General features: G+C 39.7%; 2 protein-coding genes across 2 annotated transcripts; both read right to left on the bottom strand.

The window, feature by feature from the left end:
* Nucleotides 1-356: 356 nt before the first annotated feature.
* Nucleotides 357-26,895, bottom strand: LOC124775063 (DNA polymerase subunit gamma-2, mitochondrial). Its single transcript, XM_047249858.1, has 7 exons — nucleotides 26,782-26,895; nucleotides 2,995-3,400; nucleotides 2,238-2,485; nucleotides 1,982-2,146; nucleotides 1,711-1,897; nucleotides 826-1,049; nucleotides 357-743 (listed from the first exon to the last, which is right to left on the bottom strand). The coding sequence occupies exons 2-7, from the start codon at nucleotides 3,203-3,205 to the stop codon at nucleotides 684-686; spliced, it is 1,095 nt and encodes a 364-aa protein (XP_047105814.1). The 5' UTR covers nucleotides 3,206-3,400; nucleotides 26,782-26,895; the 3' UTR covers nucleotides 357-683.
* Nucleotides 3,253-3,774, bottom strand: LOC124775424 (glutamyl-tRNA(Gln) amidotransferase subunit C, mitochondrial). The gene is made up of 2 exons (XM_047250257.1): nucleotides 3,485-3,774; nucleotides 3,253-3,400 (listed from the first exon to the last, which is right to left on the bottom strand). The coding sequence occupies exons 1-2, from the start codon at nucleotides 3,772-3,774 to the stop codon at nucleotides 3,253-3,255; spliced, it is 438 nt and encodes a 145-aa protein (XP_047106213.1).
* Nucleotides 26,896-27,107: the final 212 nt, after the last annotated feature.

Raw genomic sequence — 27,107 nt, forward strand, 5'->3', positions numbered from 1 at the left:
TGCACCTTTCCATCATGTTCCCAATTCCCCATTAATGATTTTTTTTTTCCAGAGAGTGCTTCTGCTGTTGATACAAGGTTTTCTTTGAACAACGCCCATTTCACTATGGGTAGTGTTAGTATTCCCTCTCCCTCTCACTTTCATGTTTCATTCTGTAATACCCCTGTGACTGTCATTATGAGTGCAGGGTGTGCAATATTTATGTTACAGCAGTGTATTAATCTGATAAATCTTACTCTCCATTTGAGATTTCTTAGATAATTTTATTGCTGATTAAACTGGTAACTACATTACAATTATCAACAGCAGGAGGAGAAATCAGACATAATAACTTTCAGTCTTTATTTACCATTACATATTTACAGTAATAAGATAATGGGAAAATTTAATGTATTTACACTGAATATTGCATGTGTATATATTTAAGACTTATGGAGTAAATAATAAACAATGTAACTTAGCTTCTAGTTTTCTGTCTGCTGCATTTTTGCAGCATGCAACAGTGAACAAAGACGAACTCACTGAACGATACGAGAATGGCTTACTGGCAGTCTTCACACAACAAATGAAATACTACTCATATTATTGCCACAAGCTGTCAGTTACAGTGTATATGAGTATAAGCTATTCCATATTTCCTATAGAAATAGAAAGCATCCAAAGCAAAGTCAGCAGACATCTGGTTAATAGTTCTTTAAAATTTTCTCCATGTACCCTCTCAGTTTGCTTATGTGGACCTGTTCCTGTCAGCAAAGTGTCAAAATTTTATATTATGAGGTAGAAATTAAAGAAGACACAGTTATAAAGTGCAATATAGCAACTTACTTTCAGAGTAGTGTCACGATTTCTGAGAGTTATAATGCCATTCTTAAGTGACGTGTCATTAAGTACAGCAGTGTATGGAATGCCAAGTTCATCATTGCGTACAAATTGTGATTCAAGAGACTTCTTAACCAAATCTGGTAACAACAACGTGGAAATTCCACTATCACGTGTTTGCTTTGTTAAGTAAACTGCAAGCTGATTTAGTTCTTCACCTGCAGATGAAGCTGAAACATATAATGCAAACAACAGCTGAATATCGAAGTCTACACACACTGGTATTCTGTATGACTCTACAGCATAATTTTTAAAACTTACTGTAAATGGTGACAGACTGTTTAATACTGTGTGATGTGTGATACTTCGAGCACAAAGACTGTATCAGCATAAAGAAAAGGAGTGTCACAATCAATGTGAAAACGATCAGGTCACTAGTGCTATTAAAGGGGTCAATAAAGATAACTACTGTTATAGTTCTGCATTTAGTCTTTCAGAAGGTGCTTTATAAACTGATATTTGCTGTCTGACTTACCATTTATTAAAATTGTGCGTGTGCGTGTGCGCGTGTGTGTGTGTGTGTGTGTGTGTGTGTGTGTGTGTTTCCTGGTTCAGTACTAAACTTTAAGTCACCATACAACAATGTGTATGAACTGATTCACAGTTCAAACAAAGGCAATGACATTCTATCTCCAGAAGGACAATGTCTAGTTGAGATGTGTTACCACAAATCAAACTTCAAGTTTATGCCTGCTTTACTTAATTATAATCACCACACGGAATTAATAAACAATGAAAAACGTTGTGGCCATTATGATATTTTTCAGAATCATTAAGTGTCAATCAGTACTGTGACAGCTGTTCACAGTCTGCTGTACAAGAACTACTTACATGATGCAGATGCAGAAAAGCTCAATTTGAAAGGTGCTAGCTTTCTGTGGAATCTCATTACTTCCCTTGGTAATCCAGCAAATGCTGTTTCATCATATGCATCACAAAGGAATGTAAATACAGCACATTCTACAGACAAAGTGCTTTCAACAATGTGAGGTGTAACTTTCTTCCGTCCATCTTTTGCCTGTTCAGAGCATATGGCAAATGTCTTAAAATAAACAGAGAGAGTCCATCATAGACAAGAAATAGTGCTACAACTTCTACATACTTCAAACGCAGTTCTGATAGCCAAGTCTTGATCTGCTGTTGTCCAGTAACTTAGTGTTTCCACATTTTGTGAGCCCCATGGGAAATTGGCTTGAATATGCACAGACTGGCTTTTCTCATTGTTTTGTACATCAGACAGGACAAAACGACTTGGGCAGGCTGAAAACTAGTCACAAGGATTTTTCTCATAAATTATCTACATTCTATTGTGCATAAATCTGAATATGTTTTTAAATACTATCAATTAGCATCATTACCTTTCTCCACCACATTTTTCTATGTCTTTGCCACCGATAATAAAAATGTGTTGCCTTTGACGGTGCCACAAACATAAATGTTTTCAAGAATGTGCATTTCTTAGGGTAGAAGTATAGACTTTCATCAAGTATATGCTGCTGTTTCTCGCAATATTTATCTGCACAGAGATTTGGCGTCTCAACTACTACTCCAAATGGCAACTGTCCACTATTTAAATTTCTCACATATTCATATGCTTCTTTCAAGTCTGGTGGAGAAAAAAGAAAAATGAAGAAATTAGAGATAAACATTACTACCTGATGCACTGCATAAAAGTGTAGCAATACTAATAGTTTTCCTAAAAAAATTAGCAATAAGTGACTCACTCACAGTGCTTCTGAAACTTTGTTTGCACTGGATCAAAATTCTTTCAAACTGTAATTAGAATAAACTACAATTTCCTGGCATAAAGTTTACCTTCACAGATGGGAAATAGTAGTTTTCTCCTGAATGTAAATGGCAGTGCAATTAATTACCACCACCACCACCACCACCACCACCACCACCACTAAGGTGACAGAACTATTACTTATCAGAATTGATAACTATGTTCATTTACTTATTCAGTGCTGCATCGTCCATGAACAATAAACTACCAAATGAACAATTTTGGAAAAGAATCACCTTTTAATAATATATGGGATTGCACTGCAGAAATAACTACCATTTTAATCAAAATGTTACATGCTGAATGTACATTACTATGATTAAGCTCACCATGAATGGTATGTCCAGCATCACTTCTGCTCACATAATGAGGGAAGACACCTATTTCAGAACTAATCACATTGGCATGTAACCATTCATGGCATAAAAACTTTTTCAACAGTTCACCAACTGGCCCAAATTTCATACAGTACAAAGAGTTCTCAGAGAAAATTGGTTTTGCCAGTGAATGTCTTTCACATATCTGCAATATTTTCTGCATCTTTAACAATTTTTTGCACAAACTAATTCTATTCCGATAGACTCAAATCATTCTTCAGATTTCTTGTATCTTGGTGTAAACGGAACGTTTCCTGTAGGAGCAACAAAATATTCTTCCTCTGTAACAGAAGCATTTGCCATCACATCTTTCCGCAAGTTTCCTTCTGTAACTTTGTCATCTCGAAGATATAAACTCCTAGAGATGAGAAAAAGAATACCACAATGAAATTAATTGTCAAAGCTTATCATTACTGCTTCAGTAAACGAAAATAATGCTTACATGTCAAGAACTGTTATGAGAGGGTCCACATCTGTGGTATCAACCAATCGAATCTGATCTGCAAATCTTATAGCTTCCTCAAGTTGTTCAATCCCTCTCTCATTTGCAAAATCTACTAGTGACAATCTTTCAAGAAGTTCTATGGTATTTTGATCAATTTTTGTTTCTGGTGGGAGTGAGTGCTTTTCAGTTACTGAGTACACTGGTTTCTGTGGCACTTTAGAAGACAGGAATCTTGCAACACTCCCAAAGACATATTCCTTTACAATCTGTTGTGTCAGTATTTTCATTTTTTAAATAATGACAGACTGAAATAAAGTCATACCACTATTAGATTTTGGAAAACCATGAACAAAAAATTCCAGTATAAAACATGCAAACATGAGTGGGTGGGAAAAAAAGGAAAAAAAAGAAAAAAAAAAAAAACCAGCAGCAGCCTCCTTAACCATAGACCTGTCGCGTGGGGTCTTCAGAAGCCTAGCTTCTACATAAATGTCAATTACGTACTTTTAAAAGTTTTCCAGCAGTCTGTTACTCTTGGTAGCTTCCTAAAAGGAACAATACTTAACAACCATGCTGGCAACAATCACTCTGCACACGTGTGCCATTGGGTACAGGCGTGTGTTTCTGCACGAGGCTCTAGGGACCCCACGCGATGACTAGCATAAGTGAAGTTCTACAGGTTTCTTTATTTGTTTTGTGACTTTAAGTTTCTTTTGTTACAGTATTTATAGTAATGATTCATTCTGTTGAAGAGCGGTTCAAATAAAATAAACATGGATGAATGATAGCATGAATGAATTCTGAGATGGCTGGAAGAGGAAAATGACGAAATTATTGGTGGGGAGGAAGATGAAGAAGAGAATGTCGATTTTCCGGAGGTAGTTAGTGGTCACGGCACAGAGTCAAAGCAAGACTGCAAAGATAACAGTTCTCAAAACCATTTTCAATAACCAGAATCTTCATATAGTGGTGAAGATGACATTTCATTATCGAATTTATCGTCGCATTATTTCTATTCTGTCAAAAAAAGACGGAACCTATGCTCCTTACCAACAGGCTGCTAGAAGATGACTTCATAATATTGTCACAGAACAACCAAGTGCAGCACGTGAGGTTAGTAACTCTTTAGAATCTTGGTTATTGTTTATTGACTTAGAAATGTTGCAGCACATAGTAGACTGCACAAATATAAAAATAACATCAATGTGGATAAATTATGACAGACAACGAGAATGCGGGCTTACAAATTTGACTGAGTGTAAAGCTTTGTTTGGCATCATGTACATAAGTCGTCATATACACTCCTGGAAATGGAAAAAAGAACACATTGACACCGGTGTGTCAGACCCACCATACTTGCTCCGGACACTGCGAGAGGGCTGTACAAGCAATGATCACACGCACGGCACAGCGGACACACCAGGAACCTCGGTGTTGGCCGTCGAATGGCGCTAGCTGCGCAGCATTTGTGCACCGCCGCCGTCAGTGTCAGCCAGTTTGCCGTGGCATACGGAGCTCCATCGCAGTCTTTAACACTGGTAGCATGCCGCGACAGCGTGGACGTGAACCGTATGTGCAGTTGACGGACTTTGAGCGAGGGCGTATAGTGGGCATGCGGGAGGTCGGGTGGACGTACCGCCGAATTGCTCAACACGTGGGGCGTGAGGTCTCCACAGTACATCGATGTTGTCGCCAGTGGTCGGCGGAAGGTGCACGTGCCCGTCGACCTGGGACCGGACCGCAGCGACGCACGGATGCACGCCAAGACCGTAGGATCCTACGCAGTGCCGTAGGGGACCGCACCGCCACTTCCCAGCAAATTAGGGACACTGTTGCTCCTGGGGTATCGGCGAGGACCATTCGCCACCGTCTCCATGAAGCTGGGCTACGGTCCCGCACACCGTTAGGCCGTCTTCCGCTCACGCCCCAACATCGTGCAGCCCGCCTCCAGTGGTGGCACGACAGGCGTGAATGGAGGGACGAATGGAGACGTGTCGTCTTCAGCGATGAGAGTCGCTTCTGCCTTGGTGCCAATGATGGTCGTATGCGTGTTTGGCGCCGTGCAGGTGAGCTCCACAAGCAGGACTGTATACGACCGAGGCACACAGGGCCAACACCCGGCATCATGGTGTGGGGAGCGATCTCCTTCACTGGCCGTACACCACTGGTGATCATCGAGGGGACACTGAATAGTGCACGGTACATCAAAACCGTCATCGAACCCATCGTTCTACCATTCCTAGACCGGCAAGGGAACTTGCTGTTCCAACAGGACAATGCACGTCCGCATGTATCCCGTGCCACCCAACGTGCTCTAGAAGGTGTAAGTCAACTAACCTGGCCAGCAAGATCTCCGGATCTGTCCCCCATTGAGCATGTTTGGGACTGGATGAAGCGTCGTCTCACGTGGTCTGCACGTCCATCACGAACGCTGGTCCAACTGAGGCGCCAGGTGGAAATGGCATGGCAAGCCGTTCCACAGGACTACATCCAGCATCTCTACGATCGTCTCCATGGGAGAATAGCAGCTTGCATTGCTGTGAAAGGTGGATATACACTGTACTAGTGCCGACATTGTGCATGCTCTGTTGCCTGTGTCTATGTGGCTGTGGTTCTGTCAGTGTGATCATGTGATGTATCTGACCCCAGGAATGTGTCAATAAAGTTTCCCCTTCCTGGGACAATGAATTCACGGTGTTCTTATTTCAATTTCCAGGAGTGTACTTCGACTGATGACATTTGGATTACTGATGGAACTGGCCTTGATTTCCGTTGTGTTGTTATATCTAAACAGCAATTTCAGTTTTTACTTAGAGCTCTTGGATTTGATGACATTCACACACATTGAGAGCGAAATCTAACAGACAAGTTGGCACCGATCAGGCGATTATACAATGTCTTTGTCAATGATTACGAGAAACATTATAGAAACAATGTGTACGTTACAGTGGATGAGATGCTACAGAATTTCTGAGGATCCTGTCGATTTCATCAATACATGTACAGCAAACCTGCAAAGTATGGAATCAAGGTGTTTTCTTTAGTAGATGCTGTTACATTTTACACCAGAAAATTAGAGATTTATTTTGGTAAACAGCCGGAAGGACCTTTTTATCAAGACACTTCGACCAACGCACTTGTCAAGTGGCTAATTGCTCCCATATCAGGTAATGGATGAAATGTGACCCTGGACAAATGGTTCACAAGCGTTCCTTTGGCAGAAGAACTACTGAGAGATCACAGATTGACAGTGGTGGGTACACTTCGAAAAATAAACCAAAAATTCCAAGCGAATTCAAGCCAAAAGGTATGCAAGAATGCCCAGCAATTTTTGGCTATCAACCAACAATCACTTTGCTGTCTTATTGCCCAAAGAAGAACGAAACAGTAATACTTCTTTCACAATGCATCACACTGGCGTCATAGATGATAGTGCCCACAAAAAACTTCCTGAAATTGTTAAGGTTTCCCCCCCCCCCCCCCCCCCTCAGTAAAACAGAAGGGGGAGTTGATGTAGTGAACCAACTTATCCACAGCTACTCTGTTGTGTAAGTTTGCCACTGATGGGCACTGCAGCTGCTCTTTATGCTCTTTACTTTTCTGGACGTTGGTACGCTGAATGCTCACATTATACTGGACACAGCAGTCAATCAGTCACACAAAATGTAACAAAGTTTTCTTGAAAACATTGGCATTTGAACTGTGGCCCTCAACTGCATTTACGAGCAACTATAATGACTTTGCCTCACGAGTTGAAACAGTGTACAATGTGATTCACGGATGTACCACCTGATGATAATGATTTTGTACCAACGAAAAAGCATTGCATTCTTGTCCAAGACGAGCAGATAGAAAATTCACATCTATTTGTCATTTTTGCACGGGTAATATATGCCCAGCTCATGCCAAACCAGTATGCACCGTATGTGTTCGAAACGAAAACTAGGCCCACTTAAGTGAGTGAAAGTTTATACATTTTTTATCAGTTCATGTAACTTTGTATTTTTAATTAGTTTTACGTCTGTGTTGAACACAAATAATTATAAGATTTAAAGAAATTGCTTAGTTTGCATAAAGAAAGGAATATCATGATAAACTTGTTCCAAAGAGACTATGTGTACACAACATAAATAAACAACTGTAAGTTAATTACTTCTTTATATCATTATGGTACTATTACAGAACTAAATCCTATAAAATAATATCCAAAACATACATCATAACAGCAATAAGGTGCTGTTTATCCTTTTGGGGTCCCGCATGACCCCACGCGATGCCTCACATTACGAGAAAGACACGACGGGTTGAGGTTTAATAACTTACTCAGTGAAATTTTGATAAGCACAAAAAGCAGTAAGTAATAGTGACAGTTTATTGCTGATACCTATGCAGTTTGTTTCTATGATGTCTTTGTCTTATCTATACGTGTACCTTGACTTGTTACATGTACCCTGAAGGTTCCCTACCTTGGCAGGATTTGCAGCACATAATAAAGGAATGAATCAATTAATGAATCAACACATTTAATGGATTTATCACATAGATTTAGCCTTGGATAGAGCATGTGGTAGACTTTTGTTTATTGGTAGAATACTGGGGAAGTGCAGTCAGTCTACAAAAGACATTGCTTATGAATCACTTGTGCAACCAGTTCTAAAATATGGCTCAAATGCGCAGGGCCCATATCAGACAGGACTAACAGGGGATACTGAACATATACAGAGAAGGGCAGGGCAGCACGAATGGTCACAGGTTTGTTTCATCCGTGAGAGAGTGTCACAGAGATACTGAAGGAACTGAACTGGCAGACACTCTATGACAGATGTAAACTATCCTGAGAAAGTCTATTAACAAAGTTTGAAGAACGGGTTTTATATGATTACTCTAGGGACATACTACAAACCCCCTACATATCACTCACATAGGGATCAGGAAGGTAAAATTAAAATAATTACTGCACGCATAACAGGAAGAAAGTCTAATAACTGATACAATTGATACAATGGGACGTACCCACTGCCATGCACTTCACAGTGGTTTGCAGAGTATAGATGTAGAAATGAGAAATTCTGTGTTCTTTCAGTGTTCTGGATAAACAGTCTTTTTTTTCTTCTTCTCCTCTGCTTATGCCTTCTATGTTCAGTTGATAAATTCATACTGAAAGTCCAACCTTAAGAATCTGAATGTCCTACAAAGGACCTCTTTGGTTATCTTTCCTCCATGGGCTCTGACGGAAATGTTGTTTAAGTCCCTTTGGTCTCATCTTAATAGTTCTTGCTCATATAGCACCACACAGGGGACACATGCATGGTAAGAGAGAGGTAATACCTGCAGCTGTGAGCCAAAGTCCTTTATCTCACACACTCCAAAAATGCCCAATGACGTGCACCACAGAGCCCTAACCAGAGTTCCCCACAATCAGCACTGTGCAATAATTCCCCAGAAAGGATTGTTCATACCCATCATACACTCCTGCCCAAAGCCAAGACGGAACTTTAAAAAAGCATACTGATCTTAATTTTCCAAACAGATGCCAACATAGAATGGGAAAAGCTCAGCTTCGAGAACTAACCCAGATTCATTGGCATACTGGAAAGCGCAGCAAAACAATGCATATTAAGAGGTTACTGCAATGAATACATTCTTGGTTGAAATGAGGATAGCAAAAGGCTCCTCAAGGATACGAATACAATGGTGATCCTACTACTGTCTCTGACCTTCCACAATTGCTAAATGAGAGCTGACAGAACAGACAGAAGGAAACCGTACCCTCCTTAAACCATACTTACTTCAGCAGGAAAGAATGGTTCTTAATCAGAAAGCTAAATACAGCAAACACCACCATCCGACATAAATGTAACATAAATTTAGATGTTATGGCGAATTACACAACCTCCCCCAACAAGTAAACCCAAGATAAACATATCGAAAGCGAAGCAAGACATCTCTTAAAAGTAAACAAATGGTCAGCTCCACAAATATCCAAGTTTTCCAGCACAGTTCAATTGGAAGAGATCATAGAAGCTATGAACAACACGAAAAATAGAAAGGCAGCAGGCACTGATGGTATTTACCACCAGTTTCTATTGCACTGTCATTCTGCTAGTTTCAAACAGCTTAAAACCTTTTCAAACATCTTGGGGACAAGTCATCTGCCATCTATCTTTGAAAAAACTAAGATCACTGATGTACAGTAGCCAAATAAAGATCCTTCAAAAGTTGAAAACTACTACACCATTACTACCCTTCATGCCATGTTCAAGGTCCTTCAGAGGACCATTTGTAACAGCATCTGCTCAGCCATCAACAAACAAGTCCCTGTAAAGCAAGCTGGCTTTAGTGTAGGAAGAGGATGTAAGGAAATGGTTCTAGCAATAGCAACTCATGTCAAAGATGGCTTTCAGAATCAGAAGATGAACATGGGGATCGTATTAGATTGAACTGCAGCTTATGACACTGTCTGGCATGACAAACTCATGCTCAAATACATCAATGACATTCTGTGTCACAGACTAGCCACTCTAACTGGCAACATGCTGAACAACAGAGACTTCCAGGCGTTATAAGAGAAGTCTACAAACAGAGTTCACAAAATAAATTATGGTATCCCACAAGGTTCTGTTTTGGCCCCACTCTTTTTTAATTTGGATACATACGACCTTCCAGAAATGCAGGCCAGGAAATATATTGACACTGACAATACTGCTCCAAATGCTCAAGATCAAAGCTTTGGGGAAGCTGAAGCAACACTAACATGATACCTGAAGATGATGGAAGAATACTTCAAACAGCTCTCTGTGGCCAAATCCTCAAAAGCCCATTGTATCAACTTTTTACCTATGAGAGAATTAAGCAAACTACAAACCTAACATCACATTTAGAGATCAAACTCTCCAATATTGCAACACTCCAAAATACCTTCGTGTGACCCTAGACAGTTCTCTGACCTAGGTCACAACTAAAATCAAAACTCTGAACTATATAGTCCATCAGTTAACAGGAATCACCAGGGTGCCATGCAACAATCCTCATATCATAAAATTTAGCTTTTTCTTACTCATCCATGGAGTACTGCTGTTCCACTTAGCTAAACAGTATTCATACTAAAAGTATTGACGCACATCTTAAGCAAATGCACCTCATCACTGGGTGTCCCACAAATTCACACTGGATGGTCCTTAGTAATATTCCACCGCCATCCACAACATGATCAGCATCATTGCTGAACAGGTGGACAAGAATAAAAAAACAACCCACAATTACCAATTCTTTCAAAATTTCATCGTCAGAACCCCAGTGACTGATGTCATTGCGCCATACAGCAAACAGCCTGAAGTGTAATAACTTCAACATGCAAGAAGCCTGGAACAATCATGGTAGGAACAATCTTCCATGAAGCATCACCAATTAATCAAAACTCCCTAGGAGTGACCAGTAGGTTTTTATCCACCCCAGTGACACTGGTGCATACTGTATCAGATCAGAACTCAACTGGAAAAATGTGGAACACTGCTACACCAATGGGGATGGAAGTTCTGCCCTGGATGTAACTGTGGCGAAGAGCAGCAAACAGTATATCACATAACATCTGAATGTTCCCTCAGAGCATTCAGAGGGACAATGGGAGACCTTCACAAGTTGTCTGCAGAAGATTCTGACTGTATTTCAAACCTGGACTTGGGGCTATGAACCCATTGCAAATTTGATATTGTGTTTATCTGTGTAGAAGTGTACATCTTTGTTGTAAATATGTCGTTTAGCATTTCTCCTTTCGTCATACTTCTGTATATAGGGTCACACCATGCTGTAAATGGAGTTTCTGCATTAGTAGACCAAAAGGAAGGCTACTGCAACCTCCACACTGGTTTCATCTGCTTAGTGACAAATAATGTAGTACACTGTATGACTATAAAGACAGAAATTCTTTATGTTAACTGAGTCGCCACAGAGCTTTTGCACAAGGAGATATAAATATTCCTGACAATGATATAACAAGAAGTCCTGGGTCAGGAAAGGTAAAGCGTAGGCAGTAATTGACAAGTGAAAGTAACAGCACACAACACAAATGGTAGAAAATATCATGAGAGGAAGGTGTGGGTACAAGAAGAAAAACATAGATAAAATAATTTAAAAAAAGAATGTCAGCAATAACAAAGGTATTTCCTTCTAACAGTGATCAACACTATATTATTTGCTATCCTGGGGCAATAAGAAGCCAAAGTCAAGCATCAAATGGAATGCTGAATAAACTTTAGGAAATTTTAATTAAACTAAAACTCTAAAATAATCATTAGAATCATGAAAACCATGTCAATCTTTCTGAACCTAAGGAATTTTATGACTCAAACTGTGAGCTTTTGTTAGATATCCTTAACCAATTCAGGGTTGATTTGCAACACCTAGACACCATGGTGAACGCAAAATCCAAAGAGATTATCTGTCTCATTTGGTTTTATCGAGCCCATTCACAAAATTGACATCTGAATCTGGAGGATAGTACTAACAAGAAAACTAATAAGGTACACTGAAAATAGGATCCAAATGTAAAATAATCAAGGAAGATTTAACTGACAGCATCACTGAAAGGATCCAAATCAACCTGCCAAAGGAAATCACCAAACAAACCAACTTACTTCAGGAAGTAATCAACATCAAAGGTGCCCCACTAAAACTTCAGTCAAAATACTGATACATCAGAAAGTAGAAACACTCAAGCATATAGGAGAGACCACAATGAAAAATTACCTGAATAAGAAAGCATTTGCAGAATGATTATGCAGTCTTACGAAAGAAAACCAAACATCATGCTTTTCAAATACATCATATGATAGTTCTGAAACCAGTAGTTTTGTATACAGCTGAAACATAATATCTTAGAGGTGGTACAGGATTCCTCAGAAAGAGGGAGAGGCAAGAGTGCAAAATCATTAGAATAATTCTGGAAGACAATTACAAGTCAACAGTTGTTATAACAACAAAACAACCACATAGAAGTTTACAGTAAATTGCAGGAACGATATGCAAAATATGAGCTTCATTTCATGGTTACCACAAAATAATGGGCAGAACAGGTTAACTAATGCGGCCCGAGATGCTGGAGTCGGCAGTCATGTGTGCAGGTTGCTTGCATGTATGAATGGTGTGTGTGTGTGTGTGTGTGTGTGTGTGTGTGTGTTTTACTGACGAAGGCTAGGACCAAAAGCTTTATGTAAATGTTTCATTGTGTATGTCTGCAACTTAACGTGTCCTCTTTATGGTAAGTAGCAATCTGTCTTTTCCTACATTGTTGATGTTACTACATGGAGTCTCCGTTGTTTGATTTAACCAAAAATATATTTGACTTTTACTACAAGACACCCACAAATGACATATCCAAACAGTAGAAATCAAGCACAAAAATGGTTACAAAAAGATATCACCCACCAGTGGGATGAACTGATGTGAGATGAACAATAGCCAAGATGCAGTGCCCTCTGGATGAAGGACTCCACTACTGGAGGAATTTTTGGGCTTAGAAAAATTGTAGGTCACTGCCAAATGCAGCAAAGTTTTACATGGCCCAAGTAAGATTAAACAAATAAACAGAAGTGTATAACAAAATTCAACAATCCAGGTTGGAATGTAACAGTGTTATGAAAAGGATAGTTGCTGCTCACCATAAAGCGAAGGTACTGAGTCACATATAGGCACAACAAAAAGACTGTCAAAAGTGAGCTTTCGGCCAACAAGGCCTTCATCGGAGATTGAACATGCACAGCGCGTCTCTGGCGGCTGAGGCCACACAAGTATGTAACAAAAGTAGTCATCAACTCTATTATTAGCTTTAGCATAACAATGTTATACTAAGCATAATTCTATTACAAATGGGTTCTCTTTGTCCTCTGTTCATCTGACAACTAACTCACCCAGCAAATTATAGGAGACATGGGCTGGTCAAATCTATTTGCAGTATGTCAACTAACTGTGTAACCATCAAGTCAAAGAAAAAGTACATTTATTAAAACACCACCTGTTACCAACTGCACTCGCATTTCAGTACAATAAGTAAAGGAGAATAAGAAAGCTATTGTACCTGCAACAACATCTGCTATCCCCACATGTCTGCTATTTGCATAAGCACAGCTTGTGATGTGCTACCACTAACTCCACCCCCCCCCCCCCCCCCCTCCACCTCCTGTGCCTCCACAACTGTCCCAAAGCATGACGACGTGGCACGCATACTGTGTTGCTGCCGAGCACCGCATGCAGCCAGGTGAGGGCAGGAACAGACATCTAGGTATCATGTTGCTGAAGTGTACAAATTTTACAATGTATACACTGTACAACAAATTTAATAATTTTTTAAAAGTGATCAATGTTCATCCACTACTTCACACTTTAAAGTGTTGACTATTTATTTATTAAGCTGTCTTGGTACCAAATTTGATCAAAATTGATTTAGTCATGAAAACTTTTTCACGTGTTATAGTACGGAAGTACGCATTAAAAATACTGAGAATTTTATAAACATTGTATTCATTATGTTGAATTGTATTCTGCAGGATGAATCAATCAATAAAAGCATTTTCACAAATATGATAAAGTTCAAATGTTGGAGAGTAAACAGCCTTTTCAAATTTCATCAAAATCCATTCAGCAGTTTAGTCATGAAAATTTAACAGACAAACACACTATCATATTTATAAAACTTTAAATTACAGTATATTTCTTTCCCTGTCCCAATTTTGATGAAATAAAGCCTATATGTTGCTCCAAACTGCATTCAAGTTACCTGTGGAAGTCCCATGAAAATTTGCCTAACAGTTTTGGAGGTTAGCGTGTTCAACCACGCAAACAGGATGGCTTTAAATAAAACTTAATTACTGTATCTTATTTACTGTGATCTTATTTTGTTGAAATAAAATCTATATGTTGCCCCGAGCTAGACTTTATTTACCAGAGAAAACCCCACGAAAATTCGTAGAGTAGTTCTGGATATTAGTGTGTTCAAATACATATGACAGTTTTACAGTTTTAATAAAAGTGCAGATAAGAGGCATGCACTGAATGGATATTGACACTAGTAAGAGGAACACAGAGAGAATGATGTCAAGTGTACATTAAATATAGGAGGTACGTCTGCAGAAGAGTGTGGGGACAAAAACAATGAAGTCATTACCAGGAATTATACTCATGTGGACGCAGAATCGAGTAGAAGTTTGCATCTATCTGGTTTTCTTAGGCACAGACCACCACTAATATTTAAGATATTTAAGTAGTGTCCATTTTTCTAAGCTCAGATAAATTACAAATGGGACACCATACTCTGAAATTTAAACGTCTCTTCCTAGCGTAAAAGGTGATTATAATTAAACTTTCAAAATGCTGTAGAAATAACACCACTGATCACAATGATGTCAAATTGTAATGGAATATTATCAGACAAGGGGGAAAACATACAGCTGAAGAAAAAAAAAATTTGTGTGAAATTGATCAACAGATGGTGCTGTATGTGTCAGAATATGTAAATGAAAACACCTGTTGTGCGCATGATCCACTGAAGTTGGTATAAAAATGCCAGGTACACAGCATTTCCTCCTTTTGCATCTGCAAAGTTTGCCATGACCCTCTCAATGCAGGATTGCACTTTGCTTGTAAAGCTGTATTACATGAATGATGACTGAACATCCCACTCTGCAGCAGTTCCGGACTCTGAAGGTTTTGAAAAAAGGCGTTGGTCTGATGACTACCATGCGTCTGGAGAAAACGATTTGGAAATTCAAAAAGAAAGGTTCTTTTGTTATGCAATCTGGTAGAGGGAGGAAACGAACTAATTCGATGTCAGTGGAAGCAGTGGCCACAGCAATGCAAGAGGAGATGAGTGGTGGTGTGCAAACATATAGTGCATGGTGAACTGCCCGTACATTGGACATAGCCATGAGCACAGTGCATAAAATCCTATGAAACATCCTTCTTTGCTATCCATTCAAAATTATACATGTGCATGAGTTGCTTCCTGTTGACCTGCCAGCAAGAGAGACCTTTGCTTCAGAATTTCTTGCTTGCATGGATGTGGACAAGGATTGGCCGTGGATGATCCTGCGGACAGACAAAGCCCACTTCCATCTGACAGGTTATGTCAAATCCACACACAAAACAACCAACACCACTTCATCCTGAAAAGGTCACTGTGTGGTGCGGGTTTACGACATCATTTATCATAGGGCCATATTTTTTTGAAGAGAGAGGTGCTTCCAGTCCTGTTACCTGTACCACCACTGTAAGTGCTACAAGTGTCTTTTGTGCTACCACATCATTCCAGCTCTCCAATAGCGTGGATGTGTGGATGGGATCATTTTTACGCAAGATTGTGCAACTCATTGCAAATCCAGTTAAGCAGCTGGCTGAAGTGCCATTTCAGAAATGCTAGAATTATCAGCCCCCATTTCCCCACAGCCTGACTGTCCCAATCACCTGATCTTAACCCGTGTGACTTCTAGCTGTGGGGCTATCTGAAAGATGTCGTGTTCAATGTTCCGATTGCAAACTTAGCTGCATTGAAGGCATGCACTGCGCAATACATTTTGAATGTGACCCTGAAAACACTTCAATTAGTTGTGAAACATGCTGTTTCTCGATTTCAACTAGTTGCAGAAAACAGTGGACAGCATATTGAACATGTTCTGCACCTGTCACATGGAGATTAATAATCTGATTTGATTCTGACTGATGCTTTTTATATGGTTATTGGCCTCAGGACAATTAAAAACCAATGTGAGTGATGCTTTTTATACGCTTTTTGGCCTTAGGACTGTTAAAAACCGATATTTCCCATCCGATGTGATATGACCTTGCCGTGGTGGATGGACTTACGCAACCAACAGTATCACACCTGTACACCCATGCACACTGAGTAGTACAGTTTGTTTAACATCAAACGTACACGGTAGGCATTGTTGTATGATTCATTTGTCATTTGTAGTCAACCACTATTAAATTATGATGCTTACAGCGCCATCTATTGCTACATTTTGTAACTATTTATTTTTACTACGCCATATGTTCTCCCCCTCCTCCGATAATATTCCGTTGCAATTTGACGTCATTCTGACCAATGGTGTTACTTCTACAGCAGATTGAAAGTTTGACTTTAACTATAATCACCCTGTACTTTAATATTCTTACCTGCATATTCTCCCCCCCCCCCCCCCCCCTGGATATGTGAATGCAGACTTTCTCATAATATAGTACTCATTAAAAGTTCTGGGATTTAGGCATATGCAGCCAAATGGAAGCTTTAAGTGTTGAGATAGTATGTGTTCCAATATTTACAGAGTTTGAACTGCTGAAAAACAGTGAAGCTTACATAATACTAGGTACAGAATGCTGCGTGAAACTTGACATTGATAGCTGTGAGATTGTGAGGGAAATTTTATGTGTATATCAGAAGGATAGGGTAATGAGAAATGGAAGTGGTGTATTTGTTGCAGTAGACAAACTCAAATCCACTGAGACAGAAACTGAAGCTGCATGGGAGATTGTTTGGGCTAGACTCAGTATCTGGAATAGGCATAAAATGGTAACTGTATCATTCTATCACACACCCAACTCATCTCCTGATGTAATTGAAAACTTTAGAGAAAATCTCAGTTCACTTACAAGTAAGTTCCCCCAACCATATTGTAATCATCGGCGAAGACTTTAATCATTCAATGATCAATTGAGAAAATAAGACATCCTTTGAAACAGCATTAAATGCCTTCTCTTGGGAACTACCTAGAACAGATACTTTGAAACCCGCTCATGATGGAAATACATTAGATCTAATGGCAGCAAATACTGACTTCTTTGAGGATGTCCACATAGAAACTGGTATCAATGACCATGACTCAATTGTGGCAACAATGATTACCAAAGTAAGGACAACTAAAACAAGCACAAAGATATATACATTTAGTACATTAAAAAAAATCAGTAGTGTGATATCTCAATAAGAAACTAACTTTCAGAAACTGAAATTGAGGGTAGGAAAGCAAAAGCTTAAATACTTAACTCCATTTTCAAATGTTAATTTACAAAGGAAAACTCAGGATAATCCCCCAATTTAATCCTCATACTACTGAAAAGACGAGTGAAATAAGTATTAGTATCAGTGGTGTTGAGAAACAACTGAAACCATTAAAACTGAATACAGCTCCAGAGCCCAATGGAGTCCCTATCAGATTCTACATTGAATTTGCGGCCAAGTTAGCCTCTCTTCTAACTATAATCCATAGATCTCTAGAACAAAAACCATTCCCTGTAGTTGGAAGAAAGCACACGTAACACCTGTCTACAAGAAGGGTAGTAGAAGTGATCCACAAAACTACCATCCAATATCCTTGGCACCGATTTTTTGTAGAATCTTAGAACATATTCTGGGCTCTGAGATATCTCTCTATGCCAAGCAGCATGGGTTCCAAATACACTGATGGTGTGAAACCTTACTCCACTATCTCACGACATACTGAAAGCTCTGGATCAAGGCAACCAGGTAGATGCAGTATTTCTTTATTACTGAAAAGCATTTGACTGAGTACCACACCTAACCTTATTGTCAAAAATACATTCGCGTAGGATATCAATGAAATTTGTGACTGGATTGATAACTTTCTGGCAGGGAGGCCACAGCCCATTATCTCGGATGGAGAGTTACCATCAAATGCAGAAGTAACTTTGGATGTGTCCCAGGGAAGCGTTTTGGGACATTTGCTGCTCACTTTTCAGACAATATTAATAGTAAAATTAGGCTTTTGCAGATGATGTACTTATCTAAAATAAAGTCCTACCTGAGAGAAGCTGCATAAATATTCAGTCAGATCTTGATAAGATTTCACGCAGTGCAGAGATTGGCAACTTGCTCTAAATGTTCAGAAACGCCTACACAAAAGATGACGAAGTAAATATTCCAGAATTCGAATCGAGAACAGCTGCCAATATGAGTAATGTAGAAGTAAATATCCTTGGAGTAGTGAAGCAACATAAATTACTTAATAAAAGCAAGTCTTCTGCTCCAGACTGTATACCAGTTATGGTTCATGTCGGAGTACGCTGATGCATTAGCTCCATACTTAACAATCATATACAACCATTCGCTCGACGAAAGATCTGTACCCAAAGACTGTAAAGTTGCACAGGTCACACCAATATTCAAGAAAGGTAGTAGGAGTAATCCAGTCTAATCTAAAAGCCGTAAATTCAACTAAATACCTAGGTATTACAATTACAAACAACTTAAATTGGAAGGAGCACATAGAAAACGTCGTAGGGAAGGCTAACCAAAGACTGCGTTTTATTGGCAGGACACGTAGAAAATGTAACAGATCTACTAAGGAGACTGCCTACACTTCACTTGTCCGTCCTCTTTTAGAATACTGCTGTGTGCTGTGGGATCCTCACCAGATATGACTGAAGAGTACATAGAAAAAGTTCAAAGAAGGGCAGCACATTTTGTATCATCACAAAATATTGGAGAGAGTTTCACATAAATGATACAGGATTTGGGCTGGACATCATTAAAAGAAAGGCGTTTTTTGTTGTGATGGAATCTTCTCACGAAATTCCAATAAGTGACTTTCTCCTCCGAATGCGAAAATATTTTGTTGACACCGACCTACATAGGGAGAAATGATCACCACGATAAAATAAGGGAAATGTGAGCTCGTATGGAAAGATATAGGTGTTCGTTCTTCCCACATGCAATATGAGATTGGAATAATAGAGAATAGTGAAGGTGGTTCAATGAACCCCCTTGCCAGGCACTTAAATGTTATTTGCAAAGTATCCATGTAGATGTAGACTGTACACTTCACAAAAGAAAAAAAAATGTAGTAACCTATGACTGTAATATCAATGAGTCACAGCTGGAATCGGTCCATTCATACAAATAACAGGGTGTAACACTGCAGGGATATTAAATGAAATGATCACATAGGCTCAATTGTGAGTAAAGCACATAGCAGACTTCAGTTTATTTATAGAATACTGGGGAAGAGCAATCAGTCTACAAAGGAGATTGCATACAAATCACTCATACCACCCATTCTAGAATAATATTGCTCAAGTGTGTGGGACCAGTACAAATATGACTAAAAGGGGATATCGAAAAATATACGGAGAAGGCCAGTACAAATGGTCACAGGCTTGTCCGACCCGTGGGTGTCACAGAAACTGACCTGGCAGACTTCTGAAGATAGTAGTCTTTCTCGGGATAGTTTAGTCTAACTAGCTAAGTTTCAAGAACTGGCTTTAAATGATGACTTTATGAATATACTGCAACCCCCTACTTATCACTCACACAGGGATCGTGAGGACAATATTAGAATAATTACAGCACGCACAGAGTCATTTAAACAATCATTCTTACCACACTCCATATGTGAAAGGAATGGGAAGAAATTCTAATAACTGGTGCAATGGGATGTATCCTCCACCATTCACTTCATGGTGGATTGCAGAGTACAGATGTAGATTATTTATTAGTGATGTGCCACCTCCACCTAGCCTGAGGCAGCTGGAGCCACGGACAGTTTGTGGAGGTGCACCATTGTTATAAATACTGGGACATTTATAATATCTCGACCCTTTACCAGAAGATGATGAGTATCACACCTGCAGAAATGCTGCGGTATCTTTAAGACTGCAAACCAGTTGGAAACCCGTGAGCTTTTCGTCATCAACAATGGAAGCTAACATAGTGGTATGGCTCCGCTGGTTCTGTGAACAGGTACTGTGCACTGCTAGTAGTAGTAGTAGTAGTAGTAGTAGTAGTAGTACAGCCCCCATGGAGGTCAATACATTTTCTGTATCCTGAAGAATTTACCTCTAGCAGCAGATTCCTGAACCTGTTATTATGATTATATGTAAGAGCATGGGGATCTGAAGAAATTTATACAAGAGGAGACAGTATTATAATACTGCCATTTTTTTGAAACATTTCTTTATTGTGTAATGATAGTGAAATTCCTGAATGGAACAATATAAAAAATAAGGGAACGGCAACCACTGATATATGGGAGACTGATGCGAGGCACACAGGCCCACATAACAGAAAACAGTATTCACTACCTTTTGAACTCTGGCTCTTATTCTAGTAAAAGTACACAGAACCACACAGGTATCCAAACACACAGTATCAGACTCGGCACCACTGATTACTGAGATCAGCTGCCTGGGCTGATGGATGGGAGGGGAGAGTAGGGAAGGACGCACGAGGCAAGGAGGACATAGTTGGGTAGTGCGAGACAGCAGTGGGAAAGACAGACGACTCACTCACTAGACAGCATGACAGAAGGAGTTCTGAGAGGATAGAGGATATAAGAGATATGGAATAGGGAGATGAGGGAGAAGGGTTAGCCGAGGTTTAAGGAAGGGGAATTGTGAGAACACAGGATATGCTGGAGAGATAATTCCCGCCTGTATTCGGAGCATCTTGTCCTGGAAGGAAGTATCCAAAAGGCACATTTAGTGAAGCAGTGAAAGCCATTTGTGTTGTGGTGTGCTGTCTATTTGGCAACTGCATCACACTAAGTTCGCAATTGGCCACCATTTCATGGTGAACATTCATGCAAGAAGACAGTTGTGACTTCTGAAATTTTCCCAGCATATTTCTTCTTCCAGTAATTTTCAGATCTGCATCTGGATACCACCAACATTCTGCCACGATATTTCAGCCCAGAGACATCCGGCCATCCTCACATGAGTAGACGAAGTACTGAAGAGACCTGATGCAGTCATGGTATTTATAGCGAATTCCACGCATGCGAACAGTACTGGTGGTTTACGGTACATGCGTTAGGAGGTGACGTGCGTGAGGCAGCCAAGTTGTATGTGCTGCCCTCAGTGGTGAAGTAAGAACAAACTAATCGCAAAGTATCAACTGAGTATGTCGATTACATTGTGACAGCATCATTTTAATAACAGGATTCCAATTTTTATCAAGCTGAAAGCCGTTGTCACAATTCATTAAATTATCAGCAAGACATTATTTCCATGGATTCTTTAATTACAGAGTCCCTGAGGCTGGAAACTGGTGCTAAAATTTTGGTGTTGTCGTATTCAATTGAATGTCCCATGGAAATGCAATGTTCTGCCACTGCTGATTTTAAAGGTTGCCACAGATGGGTGTGTCTTTCGTGTTCTACACAGCGTTCGTGGACCGTTTGTGTCATCTGACCTATATATGCAGAGCTACACTCACAGGGAATTTTATAAACACCAGGGTTCCTCAATTGTAAATCGTCTTGGATCCAATCCATGGAAATACGTCTTGCTGATAATTTAATGAATCGTGACAACAACTTTCAGCTTGATAAAAATTGGAATCCTATTATTAAAATGATGCGGTCACAACGTAATAGACATGCTCAGTCAATACTAAGCGATTAGTTTGTTCTTACTTCACCACTGCAGGCAGCCCACACAACTTGGCTGTCTCGCGCATGTCACCACCTACCGCATGCGCCATAAACCGCCAGTACGATTCGCATGCGTGGAAATGATGGGATCTGGCTGCAAGCCCGAAAATTACTGGAAGAAGACAGTTGGTTATCTGTCATGCCCACATAGACTACTGCACAGTAACTGCAGCATAAATGATATATAACATGGCTGCTTTTACATCTGACCCTACCTTTTATAGGATATGAAATGCCTGCAACAGGAATGTGGCACGAGGTGGTGGGTCAGTGTATGGGACAAGTCTTTTACCTGGGTCATCCACAAGGCAATGACACAGGTGTTGCAAGATTGATGGCAGGACTGGAATAGGAATAAGGATATTCTATAGGTTGTGTGTGCAGCAAATCACTACTTTGGAAGATGAGTGCATGATGAGAGGTAGTTGAAATACTAGTGAAGGATGTGGCTGAATTTTCCGAGGCCCTGATACTGAGGGAATAGACGAGTGCCACTCAGAGGCTGGTTAACAAATTACTGGTGTTGGAGGAGATGGCATGGAAGATCTGTTTATGGATCAGCTGGATAGTATATTGCCTGTCAACAAAGAGTCTGGTAAGTTATCAGTAAATTTCGATAACTCCTGCTATCCAGTGCTATATGCAGCATTCATGGCTGGCAAGGCTATTAGTAAAAGACTTTTTTACGTGGAATGGGGACAGATGTCAAAGGGAAAGGTACTGCTGGTGGTTGGTGCACTTCATAAGAACAGACGTGTTTATGGAACCAAAAGAGAGCTGGAAATCAACATGTACGAAGATGGCTCATTATGTTGAGAAGATTCAGGTGAAGCTGATTTTGGAGTAGGTTTCAAGGTTGTGGAGAAAGGAACAAAGGTTATCCTTGCCTTGAGCCCATATCATAAATGAATCTGACGTTTAGGCCTATAGATTTGAAATAAATCTGGGACGCGATGTGGTTAGCTAGAATTACAAAAAAGGTGATGGGTTTGGTATCAGGAGGATGCCAAGGAATACACATGGTATGTTGGTATACAAGGACATCACATTCACAGTGACCAACACAAAGTCTGTGGTAATGGGACAAGAACTGTGGGAAGGTGGTGAAGGAAGTGAATGGTGTCCTGGATGCAGGATGGGAGGTTAGAAACAACAGTTTGGAGGTGTTGGTCAACAAAGGCAGTAACCATCAACAATGATACAACTATTAGGGAGACATGTGGGATTGGGTTCGTGGAGTATGTAAGGGGTAGGACCGCGGGAGTTGCTGGTGTGAGGAAGGAGATAGATTCAGGTGTCAAGTTTTGGGATGGACCTATGGCCTTGAGAAGCTGCTGGAAGTCATGTTCGGCTTCTGGGATGGAATTATAGCCCTAAGATTTATGTGCAGAAGGTGCAGTAAGTTGGTGAAGATCCTAAGTCACATAATCACTGCAGTTCATGACCAGAGTAGTTGAGCCTTTGTTCACGGGAGGTATGATGGGATTTGATGGTCTGGATCGTTTTCATGTTACAGATAACTGAGTATCCACAGAAGTGATGTTTGACTCACCAAGGTGGGATTTGGGAAAATAAGATGAGGCCAGGTTAGAAGTGGGGAATTCTTGAAGGACAACCAGGGGATGATTGTGTGGGAGGGAAAGATTATCATAGTTGGAGGGAGGTTAAAACTGTTCTAAAACAATGTTCCATGTGGAGTTTTGTTTGGCTGTTGTCAGTGAGCTGCACGGCACAGAAATGTTTCAACTACGGAGAACGAGTAAAGGTGAGCAGGTCCTTTACAAGTCCACTATGGTTCAATTTATGTTTTGGGCTAGAGGTGATGCCTATAAACAGTATTGGGACTTCTGTGTGTCTCTCCTGCTCCTCCTCACATTACCGCACTACACTGCCCATGTCTTGCGTGCCCTTCTCTGAACCCTCCACACATATATCAGCCTAAGCATCTACTCTCAATAATCGATAGGCCCCCCTCGATAATAAAATGTCACTGAGGATGCGGTTGTGTGCGTTTTGGTGACTGTGTGGATGTCTGTTCTACCAACTAAAAAAAAAGAGCCAGAGCTCAAAAGCTAGTGAACACATACCACATATCAGTTGGCTAATGGTGGGCAGCTTCCTGTTCCTTATTTTACTTTAAAAAAGTAAAGATTTGTGCACTAGAAGGAAAACGTATGTCCTAAACAGCAATTATAGTAATATACTCAGTAAAATGATTAATGAAAACCAATTCATCTGTAATGTTAAACGTCTACTGTGTTACAACTGCTTTCATGTGTAACTTCATCAGGTTGCCAAACTGTGTTTAAGTCATGACGCGAATGATCTGGTTATCATATGTAATGTCAAAGACCAGTTCCAAAAACACTGATTATAAACTATCTGTCAACCACCTGGTAGAAGTATGCACTCTGCACACAGTTTATGAATAAATGTGTGATAATACAGAAGAGATAGTTTCTGTTAATCACTAACATTAGTGTCAGCTGAGGTGCTGCACATGATCAAGATTATTCTCAATATATTTCTGAAGGTAAATTACATTGATTATACTAGTAGCATACATGAAAAATGCAACTTGTTATATAATTAACACAATTATGTACACCACTTGTTTTGATTAATCTGCAACTACATCATATGATTAAATCACGAGTATCCAGCAAGTTAGGAAATAGAACCAAAACATATGCACAAAATATATTTCTATTCATATACCAATTATGTTAGGCTCACACAAAATACTAAAATCTGGAAACAAGAAAAGAAGTCACAACTTCATAAAAATATGTTTCCTAGATATCAACAAAAAAAAAAAAAAAAATAAAATAAAATAAAATAAAATAAAATAAACAACCAGCAAAAAATGCCACTGATTAACAGTCTTCAAAGTGGAGAAACAAGGAATAAAATTCGAAAAAAATGGCTTATATGAATTGCATTATACAGCATCTGCTTAGAAAACTTGTCTTTGTATCATATTCTGGGTTTACTGCATTATTTTCATACCTTTAATTTTTTAAATTGTGACCTGCATAATTCAAAGTTAAACAAAATGTGTTTTGAAAGCTTTATTTTGGGATTATTTGTGTAAAACTTGATCCAGACCCGGCATTCAACCAGATGAAAGTGGAAAACCACCCTAAAAACACACCGACAGACCTAACTTAACATTCTTCGACTGAATTGAGACATTCTTGTCTCCCAATTTGTCACATTACTGTGTAACCTTGCCAAATGGGTTGCAGTAGTCTTAACTTTTATGACTGCTTATTCCACTATGTTTCACTCTCTAGAATTTTTAGAAGGTACAAACTCCGAGAATGAACATTTTTTTGATCTTGAAATTTCACTATTGTCTTCCTTTCTTAGACTACAAAACATTTTCCTCTTTCTGACTTTTTCATTTGGATCTCCACATGAAGCACATTTGAGCACATCTACAACATAAAATGACCATGTTCTGGAGTCTACTAAATTTGCTTTACTGTGTAAAACTGAATACTGTTTCATCAAAGCATCATTGCACATATCTGTGGATGGACAAAACTCGCAAATTTACGTTTTACTGCAGGAAGAGGGAGAGCGTCCTTGGAGGAATTACGGACAGGTAATGTCAAGGTATGTTACAGCGATATTCATGCTGTATAGCGAGGGACAAGAAGACATCCCTTGTAATTTGCTACAGTACTTAGCATCAAGATCTCTTACCAATCCCTTGCTGCAACTTGGAAAAGACTGTATAATTAAGTGACACGGGAAAGATTGTGGAATTTTTCAACACCATAATTTAAAGGTTCACAACTGCCTTCACGACAACACAGCACCAAAACTGATGCTGCGACAAGGAAACAGCACCGTTTCTCACGCACAACCTTACAGACACAAAATGCTAAGTTATATAATGATTGCTAAAGTCACAGCATTTCCCCATCACACTTAGCAATTCTAAAGCTGTGGTTAATATAATCTTAGACAATCACTGATATAGATAAACAAGGAGTATGTAACAATTTAAAAGCGTGGAACCCTGGCTCCTGGAGGAAGTAAGTGATCAACTGTTGCCACCCCCTTTCAGACACCTACGGGCATGAGTGTGTTGTAATTTGGGCGGGGGGGGGGGGGGGGGGGGGGGTTGACATACAATTACAAAGCAAATATATCACGCATGACTTTAAATGAATGGGAGACACAAATATAATTTTGTGTGGGCTTCGCTCTCTTTTCTGGATTTGATATGATGTTATGTAGTAGTCTGTTGCAATCTTCAGTCCAAAGACTGATCTGATGTATCTGTCCACATCAGTCTATCCTGGAAAAACCTCTTCATCTATACGTAACGACTGCAGCTACATCCGTTTGAACTTGCTTGCTGTATTCTTGCCTAGGTGTCGCACTACAGTTTTTACCCTTCACACCCCCTCCAGTTACCAAACTGAGTATTCCTTAACATCTCAAGAAGTGCCCCATCAACGAATCCCATCTTCAGTATACTTCTATATCACCCCAATTCAAAAGAAGCTTCTCTTCTTGCATTGATCGCTTCTCATCCACAATTCACCTCTATGTAAGGCTACACTCGAAGCAAATTCAGAAAAAAAGACTCTTCAATTTATACTCTTAGGTACTTTGGTGCAGAAACATTTAACAAACTAACATCTAACATAATGCAAGAATCTGGGAATCCCTCGGAAGTCAAAATTAAGAACACCCCGCATCTAACCTGAAATTTCCTGTTGGCTAAAGAACTAGCAGTATTCATTGTAAACCTGAATTGACAGTGGTAGTGTACTGTACTCAAACCTCTGGTTGTAGACAAAGTTAACTATTCTTTGAAAAATAAAATTAGTTAACCATTACCCACTGCTCTCACACGAATGGATATAAGAGACAAAAGGTGAGTATGCTTCCTACACAGTACACAACTATACTTTCATTCTAAGGCATGAAAAAAAACTGCTTTAAAAAAGAGAGTACGCCGAACATGGTAGTAGAAGACTACCTGCTCCTTTCAAACCCCTCCGTACTTAAAGATAATCACTAACCAACTAACTCGTTAAACTATTGGCCTTCGGCAAATAAATGGTGCACTAAAAACATAGTCGTAATACTACAACTGCCAAAGTTTCTATTGCGAAAGCTGCGCGCTCGACATTTTTCTACCTCTCACTGGCATTTGAAATACA

The sequence above is a fragment of the Schistocerca piceifrons genome, chromosome 2 (genome assembly GCF_021461385.2).
Source record: "Schistocerca piceifrons isolate TAMUIC-IGC-003096 chromosome 2, iqSchPice1.1, whole genome shotgun sequence".
Lineage (NCBI taxonomy): Eukaryota > Metazoa > Arthropoda > Insecta > Orthoptera > Acrididae > Schistocerca > Schistocerca piceifrons.